The sequence below is a fragment of the Crassostrea angulata genome, chromosome 10, assembly GCF_025612915.1.
Source record: "Crassostrea angulata isolate pt1a10 chromosome 10, ASM2561291v2, whole genome shotgun sequence".
NCBI lineage: Eukaryota > Metazoa > Mollusca > Bivalvia > Ostreida > Ostreidae > Magallana > Magallana angulata.
The window spans coordinates 8,288,074-8,300,207 of record NC_069120.1 but is presented as its reverse complement, the minus strand read 5'-3'; the positions used below and the strand labels follow the sequence as shown (position 1 = coordinate 8,300,207).

The 12,134-nt window shown below is 31.9% G+C and overlaps 1 protein-coding gene across 1 annotated transcript; it reads right to left on the bottom strand.

The window, feature by feature from the left end:
• Positions 1-5,803: 5,803 nt before the first annotated feature.
• Positions 5,804-8,380, bottom strand: LOC128164863 (uncharacterized). The gene is made up of 3 exons (XM_052828916.1): positions 8,372-8,380; positions 8,035-8,092; positions 5,804-7,822 (listed from the first exon to the last, which is right to left on the bottom strand). Exons 1-3 carry the CDS (start codon positions 8,378-8,380, stop codon positions 6,042-6,044), a joined length of 1,848 nt encoding a protein of 615 aa, XP_052684876.1. The 3' UTR covers positions 5,804-6,041.
• Between the last annotated feature and the right edge of the window lie 3,754 nt (positions 8,381-12,134).

Below are 12,134 nucleotides of genomic sequence, written 5' to 3'. Positions count from 1 at the left end.
ATCTTGACACGGAGGTTTATCTGATATGAATAAAAAATTAATAAATACTCAAAAGTTTTTAATCCGTAAGCAATGGTCTTCATTCGAAGGAAGCAACATAGAACACTAATTATATCAACAATTTGTGTGTTCTCGCGGTTTTTAAGTCAGAAACTTGTCTTGAAAACATATTTAATGATATTTTCATTTAAGCCATGTTGACGAAACCATCACGGATTTAAAAAAAATATTTAAATGCAGCCTTTTGTACATATATTGGTACAACTTAAGCAATGAATGATTGATGAGGTATTACTCTTATTTGTGACTGTCTTCTATTTGTTGTAGGTAACTAGTTGTATACGTTAAAAATAAACAAACGTTTTGACAAAAGTATCGTGTGAAAACATTTTAACTTATTATGCTTAGACGATTTTCTATATATTTTACATTTTCTCTCATTACAAAACTTCTGGTACAAACATTTATTTGATTGCTGAGTGTACGCAAAGAGCGAGCTATCAGAGTTGTTGCGATAATACTAAATCTCTGCTGCAAATACTTTTAAAAAATGCATTGATGACGTGGAATTTAATGCGAATCAAAATCAACTCATAACTAAAAGTGTCAAATCCTTTGTATTGGAAATATTGATTAGACATTAATATCTTACTGTTTGCTATTTGATGTTACATTTACAAAAATAATTATCATATGCATCATAGTTCATTAAAAAAAGTACACGTACTTTAACAAGTTTAAAAGTAAATTTGAATCCTATTTGTTTCTAAATGTTCATCCATTTTCAAAAATTCAGTGCAACCACTACACAAAGTGTGTGACATTTGACAATAAAAACAGAAAGTCACAAAGTAGGAGCGAGGTGCCGCCCTTTTTCTGACACTTAACATCACAGATCGGCAGGTAATTGATTATGTCATGTCAGGCCTTTAATTGATTATTTACGTGTATAGATTATTTCACGATATTTCAAGGTTCTCCCGCACACATGCGGTTAAGCATTTAAATAATTTTATACTCTTTTTTCTCAAACCCACGTGAATTAAAAAAATTAAAGAAAAACATATTTTTGAGATATGGCTTTTACTTTATGCTCTTGGAGTTGGTCAGAGACGATGCTCTGGCCGCAAACTGTTACCTAGTATTCCCTCATTCATAAAGTTATTTGAATGAAAGAGCAGCAAAGATGAGTCAGCTTATAATTTCACAATAATGTACTTATTCATAAAAATATCAATGGCATTCATACAAGTGAATAGTAGGTCTTTTGTTTTCTAGGGAAAATGTCACCGAGTTAATTCTGTTGTAAACGTGTTGCAGAATACTAGTAGCCAAATTTATACAACAATGAACGCCATTGCAACATAGCTGCACGCTAATCTAATACACGATACATTTTAGAGACGATTTTGTCAATATCATATCTTGAGGAAACGCATTTTTTGCAAAAATACAAAGAGACCACGATTCAAGCTTTGTAGCCAATGAACAAATCTTAAAGACGGTGATACTTTTTGCAAAATACTAGCTAATTGATGACATCTAGTACTATAAGTATCTGAATAAATATCTATATGAACTTTACAGAAGCCGTCAAATCTTCTCGTAGAAAAAATACATGCAAAACTAGCTTTTTAAGCTTTGTAACAAGAACATCTTAAAAGGCCAATTATTTTGTACCATCTAACTTGGCTTTTTTCTGCAGGTACAAATTTTTGCGCTTTCATTCTGAAAAGACAGAGCTTATGTTGCGATTTATTATTTGCTGCTGAATTAATGAAAACCTTGACTGCTAGTGCCTACTTTGCTTATAAGTTGACAGCACATTTAACAAAATTGTCAAACGCAGAAAAATTCAGTAATACTGTACATGTATTGATATAGGACGATTAAATAAAATATCAATTAATGGCCTACAGATTATTTCCTGGATTGTAAAATATGTTTTCCAAAAGTAAGCCAGACACCTCCTTTATATGAAATGCGAATGCATTTTTTGGCTTTGTCCTTAGATCTTAGGTTCTATGGTTTTTGTGTCTTGAATTTAAAAGTTTTCTTTTCAACCCAGACCTGTTTATTAAATTTCCATATAGTTTCTGAAAAACTTTGAAGAAAGTTAACATGTACATGCATAAAGTCAGACACACAAGGCTTTCAATTGGCGCAGTTGAGAAACTCAAGCATAAGCAAATGGGCGATGATTGTCGAACATTGTTCTAAAATACATGTATTGCAAACCAAATCTTCTGCAAGCTTATTTAAATAATGGTGATGCTCTCGTGGTTTTATGGTCGGCTGCCCCAGTGATTCAGGCATGACCTAAATTGGTGATGATTGTGGAACATTGTTTTAAAATACATGTATTGCAAACCACAGCCTCTGCACACCTGTATAGGCAATAGGGTGATGGTTTCATGGAGTTTTACAGCAGCAGGATAATTAGAAATCAGTCACTGTACACTCTGACCTTCACGTGCTGGGCTTGACCCCAGTGGTAGAGCACCCTTCAACAGGTACGCTCGATGCCACCTTTTCGTGCACAACATGATTTCGTCTTCCTGGACATACATCAAAAGGGAGTCACTGATTAACACGAATGTTTAATTGCGGCTTAAATTAACTCCTTATTAAATCCATATTGCAAAATAATTGTGAGATTTCCTTTATTTTTCTATGACGTCATCCTGTGCATTCATTGGTAATTATAATTGCAGATGTATAAAATATGCATGGGTTGATATTACATGAGTGTGAGTGATATTTAGATCATCACCCAGTTATTTAGATTGTTAATTGTCAACTTTAAAAGGATTCCATTCCATACTGGTCTGTATTTTAATGAAGCTTACAAAAAAGCAAAATTGGTTTAAATGAAGATACCATGTGTCGTACACTATTTTTTTAAAACTTTGATTGTAATAAGATTTTATATTCGTATAATTTGTATACTTGTATAATTATGATAATAGAAATTTTTTTTCTAACAATCTTAGATATAAAAATTAAACCCAGAACAAAGGAATCTGAGATGCTTTATAATTTGTGAACCCGATAGAGTGCCCTTGGTTAGAAAAAAGTTATCAAAAGGTACAAAACTATTAATTTTCAGTTGAACAAAAAAGAATGATTTAAACAGAGCTTTTTTTAAGGACGAATATCACTCCCTGAACCATCTTTGCTTGTAATGGGGTGTTTTTTTAAAAGTCACTATCATTTGAGACAGCATATATTCTTTTTTCAATACTTTGATAGTTCTGTTAATATTTTTTTAATTGTGTAATGCCACATAACTATTTTTGTACTACATAAGGTATACATTACACATCTATATGCGTTTTCATACAGATATTCGAAATTCCCCGAAAGCGCCGAAAATGATGGTCACTGGTTCTTGAATATTTTGTTGTGGTTTCCTGTTTATTTACATCAACCTGTGTCAAACGTTATCGTAAGAAAGGATGTAGTTACAAAATTAGAGATGATACTGAATTTTAATTACTGAACAGAATTGTACAACAATGGACAAAGAAAACATCACAAATATAATTTGCATATCAGAAAGCATTCTAAATATTATATATAGACAACTTGAAACGCAGAGGAAATGAGGTGGGATATAAATCTTTAATAAATTTTATTTTGAAATTAATGCATCAATTTTGAAGTCATAAATATAAAACAAAATGTTCATATCTGGAAAAAAAACCACGCAAAGATGTATTCAAATAACAGATTTCCATTATTTATTTCCGTTGCAATAACTTGAGTGAAAAAAAGAATACATTAAACAAGTTACTAGGAACTATTATTAAATCACGTTTACAAAGCTGCAAGAGGGTGATAAAACTGGGGGGGGGGGGGGATGTAAAAGAACTATTTGGATATATAACTTTACAATCGACATATAATTGCATTAGACAATCGGGAATAGCTTATATTAAACATATTGTATAAATTATCACAATTATCTTACCTTCTGTTTAGGCGGTATCTTGGAGTTGTTTATCGTATGAAATTATGATCACAACCTCTCGGGCCTCTCCAACAAGCGGAAAAAATCAAATGTATTTATTTACATAGTGACTTAACAACCATTCGTTTCATATACATTGAAATAAATAGAGTAATTTATCGTCTGTAGAAATGTGAGCTAGTTCTTATTTCATCCATTGATTATAATTTATAATATACATCAGAAGAGATATTCAAGGCTTCAAAATTATAGTTGTTCAATTTCTTTTTATTATAAATTTATTTCCATCCGTTTACATCACAAATCTGTTAATCCAGTCAACAAACATTTATAAAGCATCAACACAATCAAAATCACTAAGTACATTGATATATCTAAAATATTTTTATGAAGTTTTGGAAAAGCTTGTAATCTCTTGTTCAAAATTTTAACATCGTTTGACATTCGATCTATTTTTTCAAGCTTTGCAGGAAAGACCCAAGAAAAGTGAATAAGACGAATATTACTCAATAATTGCGTCGGAAATCAGTCTAACGTGTAGTTTTCATACTTAATGCTCAAATAAATTAGTCAAGCTAACCCTTTATGTCTGTCACAGTCGGTGCTGGCTACATTAACAAAAGCACTAAGGTAGCAAAGGACAATTTCGGATAAAGTACATTAGAAGCAGAAGTAAAATGCGAAACTTGCTGCTATGAGTCTTGTGTTGACTTTACACAGTGAAATAGCAAGCTACAGACGGGAGGTAAAATAGCACGACAAGAAGGTGGATGGAACACAATAAACTATACATTGGTAAGTTTATGACAAGTGATGGTGCAACATGCACGCGGTACGGAACGTCAGTCCTTTGCATGTAATGAGCAGGGGGTGGGGTCTAAAAACTGAAAAAATTATGAAAATCGGCGAGATATGAAAAAGTCGAAATCTCAGAAAAACTATTTTACATGTTCTGACTAATAGTTTTCCTCAGAAATTGGTGATTGATCTTATAAGGAGTGAATGAAAGGTATTTTTGCTGAATGGGAACTGAGGAATTTCTAGTTACTGAGTTCCGAAGATACATATCCTCTGGCTACAGTGCATTGTGTAAAAAAAAAACTGTCCCGTGCTACCTTAAAGTCGGAAAAATTCGTACAAGTCAAACAGAAGTCGAACAAGAAAAAACAAAGAGTTAATGATCGTATTAAAGGTTGAATTCAAGCAAGAGCCATAAGAGTCGGGGTAAAAAACTTCAATTGCACTTGATGGCGCACGATACGCTCATATAAAGTCAATCAACAAACGATTAATGAGATTAATCATATATGAGAGGTGGTGGAAAGAAGTACACCATAAAAAATCAATTTTTGGTGAATAACGTCGGTTATTATAGGTAATCCCTATTAATTAAAATGTCTGAAATTATAAACGAAATTAAAATGCGTGAAATTTTATATCCATTGTACAGTTGAACACTGTTAGTTCAGATCAAGCTCAAACGAATATATATCTTCTCGGTTCGTATGGAATTCTTAATGGTAATCTAATTTAATATGAGGATAAAAAAATTGTTAAGTGTTTACTTAGTTTTTTCCTCTTTTACGTCAATTCATTTTGATCTCCTAAGTTAAAAACTTACAATCCAAGAAAAGACAACTGTACGTAAGTTAACTACATGATATGTGAATTAAAATAAATTAATTAAATATAAACACACCTGGAAACTGGAGGGCAAGTATATCAAATTGGAAAACAGGTGCAGATAATGCTTTCATTTATCTTGCAAAAAAAATGAATTCAAATGAATTAAAATCATAACAAGTTGCAACAAAAGTTGAATTTATTTGATAATTTATTTGCATATATATAAACTTGATGAATGAAACAAGCACCAAACAGTTACCCTGTAATACATAATTGCGGATTTCTTACTATGATTCAAATACGGAAAATAACACTACAGCTATGTAAATGTTCTTCATATGTCAACATTACACAACTTTACTAAAAACTAATTGCTATAAATCTAAACGCACTACTCATCTAGTCTATGCACCTAGTCTATACAGCTAAATCGACACGTGGATTACATAATTGAGTTCTGGTGTTTTGACGTCAGTCCAACCTCAAACTTCTCCAGGAGTTTTCGATTTGCGTCTCCAGATCCCATGCTGGTCACTACAATCAGCCGAGGATAATGAACGGTCTTCTCCGTTCTTGAAGAGTTTCTGAAAATGTTTCTAGATTTCTTTGAGATTTTACTCATCAACTGACTTTTTCGCAAAGTATCTCGAAAAATTTGGTTCAGTCTTTCAGATTTAATGAAAGACGATAGATACTTTAACGCTTTAAGTTTGGCCGCAATGGACGCGCTCAAGGACTGGTCTTTCGTGAGGCCGTTGTACGTATCTCCGACACTGCTGAGAATACCCTTGTCAGACCCAAAGTCCCCATTGATATCGCCCGTTTCTATCAGTGGGATTTTTCTTGCCTGACCGTTGCCGTCCACGTGTACGGAGTAGGTGTCCAATGGAGGAGCAGGGGCCGATGCCAGTATGTTCTCTATGGACGCCTTGCTGACAATATTCCCAGCTTCTTCTAGAGCATCGTCCACAGTGTTTGGTTTAGACGTCTGTATGTCTCGAACATTTGTGCTTTCTAAGTTCAGAGATGTAGACATTGGAAATACAGTAACACCCATCTGTTTGGGGTTAGATAAGTCCATGTTCATGTAGTCAGAAACAACAACATTTCTTTCCGTCAGAACATAAGGTTGTGGTTGCGAATCTTTTGACTTTGTTTGTTGAATTCTCGCAGGCAATTTTGTGGGGTTTACAGTAGGCAAGCTTTCTGTGGATCGAACCTTTCTTGTGGAAGTCGGCTGAGTTGTTGTTGTTGTCGTTGTTGTTGTTGTTGTTTCCTTTACAACAGCTCTATGTCCTCCATTATTACGGATCACATCTCTAAGAAGAAAATTTCTTAGACCTGTCCTAAAAAGACTGATGGTCCTCTCTTGAAAGATTGTATTCTTCTTTTCTGACTTTTTCTTTTCTTTCTGTAAATCCGTTGCTACTGTTTTTGCTGGTTCTACTTTATTTGGGCTTAAATTTTGTTCAAGTGGTTTCTTGGTTTCTGTTTCTACTTTAGGTGTTGTGGAACTGAATTGTTCCATTGGAGAGTCTTCAGATGTGGTAACTTCTTTGCTGGAATAAGAAGGCGTCGTTGAAGGGAGTGGGGGTGGGGGAGGCTGTAACATCACAGTCCGCAAGCCACCATATTTCTTTAATTTGCTCACAAAAAGGTTTTTCTTGGATTTATTTGCGCAACCTGCTACTTGTGATGGAAAGTCACACAGTTTTGAATTTGGATTAAACACCGTTCCTGGGGCACACTTTTGTCTTCGACTCAATGTGACGCTGCATTGAAAAAAGTATTCACAGAATTCTGGATCAGGATAATTTCCGATCGTTTTACCATAACAAAAGGGATCATGCACGCCTTTTGCCCTGTTTGTAATTACAATTCCTTCTGCATTCGTTTGAGTTTCCTTTTGTGTTGATTTTGTCTCATTTGGAATATCAGATTTCAGTGTTCCTTCTTCTTTTCCAGAATTCACAATGATAATCTCGTTTGGATCAATGACGCCATCTAAGTTATAGTTATTTTTTGACTCTCCGTATAACTGCTTTTCACATCTTGGAACATTTTCTGGAAAATCGCATTCTCTGGTATCACCATTAAAGAATGTCCCCGGAGCGCATCTCAGTCGAACAGCGTAATATGTAGTGCAGTCAAAAAAGTATCCACAGTCCGAAGGGTCTGGAAACAGGCCCCTATTGTCACCACATAACTTCAAAGAGGCGAAGTCTGAAAAAGAATTATCAAAAACTTTAAAATTAAGCATGAAAGCATATTACATATGCGTCAAAAAACAAATTCTTACAGAGAGTTAAAAATAAAAAAAATAAGACAGTTGCTTATATAAAAATCCGTGTCATAAATTTGCAAAATTAGTGCGCAAGTCCTACTACAAATTTTTTTAACCTTAATTTTCTAAATTATATATATCATTTTTTTACCTAATAAATGTTCTGCAGTGACGACTGAATTCAAAGAGGCAAGTAGCAGAAAAAACGCCTGGAAGAAAGAAATGATTTATTAAAACAAAAGTCAAGACTAAACAAAATCTCTAAAGAAGCGATATTTTATCTGAATTTAATAAAGGAATCAATTCTAAGTTCTGCCAACTTACCATTATGAAGACAAAATTCAAAATACTAATTGTTTATCGTGAAAACAAGTTTTAATAAAGAGCTGGGCGTCACTCACTAATAATCAGCTGTCAGGCAAACCACGTGGTACGTTTTCCAAAGCTAACGGAAATCAATTAACTTGCTACAACGAAAAAGAACTGACATATATCATAATGTTAGGTGAAGCATGGACATATCAGCTGTCCAGGTCTAAAACCCTGATTTATTGTAGCTATCATTTATTATCTTCATGACTTAACAATTCTCTCGATAAAAAAAAGGTAAATCTTTGATAAGATGATTGACAAGCAAATGTATTCAAGACAAAAAATGGATTCCGTGATCGTAGAATGCGCTATGAATACGATGTCATGTAATTGTTTTTCGGAAGTTGTCCCTGAACAAAAGAGGTAAAATCTGTGCGTAAACAATAAAATACTTCAGCAAGTTTTATGAAGACCGTGTTTGTCTGATATTCAAGGATATATATATTTTTATTGCTATTTTTTTCATAACTACAAAAATTGTTTAATTGGCTAATCATTCTCAAAACAATGGTGAAGTGGCGCCATTTAATAACTCTTACAAAAATATCTAGAGGAGTACAAATTTGGATCTGGAAATTGTTTTAACAATAGAGTTGCATTTGCCTTTCATTTTTTTTATTTAGCGTAACAACGTCATTTTCATTTTAAATTAGGCACTACCTCTATACTTGTATTTTTGCAGCAAGAAAAAATGAAGGTTTTGGAAATTACGTCGTTGAACAGCTAATGGTCTACCATTAAAAAAAAGAAACAAAAAAATAAAATAAAACAAAAGCATTACTTATGAATCAGTGCATCTGACGGTTAGGTTCAACTGCAAAAACATACAGTGCACCACAAGATTACAAGCAATTGTTTTATTGTAATACATCTCAATGATAAGAAAAAGTCGAGCAATGGTGAAGTTGTAACGTACATAAACCACAAAGTATTATGCAATGAGAACAATAATATCTTATTATTCTAACTTTTCACTAATATTAGAATGCAATTTAAAGAGCAAAAGTGGTCAGTAAGTAATCTGCATTGTTTTTTTATAATGCATTGCCTTTTGGAAATACAACAATAAATGCACAAACCCGGGTAGCTCAGTTTGCAATGTTCAATGCTAATTTTTTTCACACCTTTAAAACTTCTTATCATTATGGACAACTAAGACAATTAATGATGTATAATTTACGTCGATGTACAAATTACCGATAATTTCACCTACATTACTCTGAAATTTTGACATTTTAATAATCCGAGCAATAACGATTTTGAATATTTAACCCTCTTAAAAGTAATTTCATATGTATATCGAGAGCATATGTTTTGAAATGAACATTTAATATTTGAAATTAATCTGAACTGAAATAAAATCTTAAGTCTATCACTCCTTATTTGTATTCCTGGCTGACTGCCTTGAGTCTTGCCTTTTTGACGATTTGTCAGTTCGTTGACATTTATTTCGGTATCTCTTCTTTCACAGCAATGCCAAACTAATGAATGTCTTTCGATTCGCAGACTGCTGGCGCACTTTTAGATTTGTGGTCATGTTAAATTCACTTAAATTTGAAAACAGTAAGAGGATGAGGATGTTTTTCCAATGAGAATTCCAAATAAAATATACATGTATAACTTTTAAACATGACAATCTTTGTCTTTGTTATGCTCATGCTTGTCACTGTTATAATTAAATCAACAATTAAAATTTTATCTACAGAAACGTCATGCATTTCCTGGGAAATTTTTAATCGCAATTGAATATGATTTATAAATTTCAGATGCATGTATATCTTTAAATTTATGCTTATTAGATTGTTCACAATATATCTGGATCTTAATTTATTTAACAAAGATTGTTTGTTTTAGACTAAAATTAAAAAAATGTAACACGAAAGTATTTGCATTGTTTTTCCCTATTATTGTGGTTGCTTCATCAGTTAATTATTCCCCTTTATCAAGTTTATGCTGATTGCTTGGCAGGTTTTGGCGTAATTTTTTCGAAAGGTCACTCTTATTTATAGGATATTTTATTGTCCTTATTCAACGACATCTAAACCTCTCTGATTTGATATGCATTTTTTAAAATCACATAATATATCCATATTGCCATATGCTTGTGATTCGAATTTAAGCAAAAAGAAATCAATAATAGTTACAACTGAAATCTTTTCTCAGTTCAAAATAGATGGTTTAAAAATTTTACGGCAACTTATGATAAACCAAACAATTCAGTTGATGTTAGTCGTTTTGTCAAAACAGAAGTCGACGCGAAACAAAATGATATCCAGATCAGCTGTATTTTGTACAGGTAACGCAGCTTGCAGCTTTGAATTTGAACATATTTTATTGTATACATATATATAAAATACATATACAAATGGTTTGGACACAAGTTCTGACAACTTACTAGGTCTTTACCATTAAATAGAAAAATTATACAAAACTTACAACTGTTATTGCATGATATAGAATTATTATTGCGATAAATGAAAATAAGTGATATATACGAAAATAAGAAACATGCACATAAACTATTAATATTAAACAAATCTACCAGTTTCGTTGATGTACAATTGAACTAATGAGAATAACTGTTTGTTAATATCAATGGATAATGACTAATCGCCCCATAATAAAAGATGAGTATTAATTATATGAAAATGATCTAGTTGTAGCAGATTAAGAAAAAAATTATTTCTAGCGATTGTATAATTTTTGCATTTGAAGAAAAAATGGTAAGCATCTTCGGGTGATCCACATCTTGCAGCTTCTTGGTTAAAACCCTAAGTTATCTGACGTGTAGGACGTATCATACTCCTTAAGTATTAACACATTATGACTCCCAATTACCAGTATCATCCAGTTACGAACAAATCTAGGTCAAAAATACAACACAAGAACAACGTATCAATTTTAGAGCTCAGCTTTACTTAAATTCATTAGTCCCAGGTACAACAAGGAGAAGGAATTCATTATTATCTTGAACTGTTCAATTAGATCTCTCATTATCTTGCTTTAAACTTACTAAGATGCTGGTAGAATTAAAATTCCAAATCATTTTACTATTCAAAATCAAAATAAGAAGGTAGTGGTATTAATCTTTACACGTTAAGAAAATTAAGAAATTTACATGTGTATTTTTAAAGAATAAGTAGACCAGTTTTTCTTACATTGTAGTATATATTCCAGAGTTAAGATCAATACAATTCTGACATTTCCATATCCCTTTTATATAAAAGAGAGTGTTCTCATCTCTGCAGCAGTTTTTATTAGACATGAGCATTACCAGATTAAATCCAACATCCAAAAAAAAAAAATATATGCCAAACAAATAAATCATTTAATTTTATTACACATAGTAATTTAAAACCAATGTTGATACAGAAAACAAAAAACATTGATTGCAATTTTTGTTGCCGATGTTTTCTAAGATCGAAAATTTGTAAAAAAAAAAATAAAAAAAAAAAAAATAATAAAAAATAAATAAATAAAAATATATTAATGGCAATATATATCTGTATGTTAAATAAATTGTTGATTTTTATCTTTTCATATTTAAATATTAAAAATCTTATGTAATTATAAAATTATAATTATAAAAATATATTAATGGCAATATATATCTGTATGTTAAATAAATTGTTGATTTTTATCTTTTCATATTTAAATATTAAAAATCTTATGTAATTGGTGAAAAGAACGTGGATAAGTTTCATGTTATCTTTTCTGCTAGAAAAGTATTTCTGCTACTGAAATAAGAAGAAACTCTTGCATTATATATTTTTTACTCATTGCAAAAGAAAAGAAGAGTACATTTATTTTGAAAGAAACAGTTTCATAACTGCAGCGATGTGTGCATACGAATTGAGATATTTACATTCAACATATTTT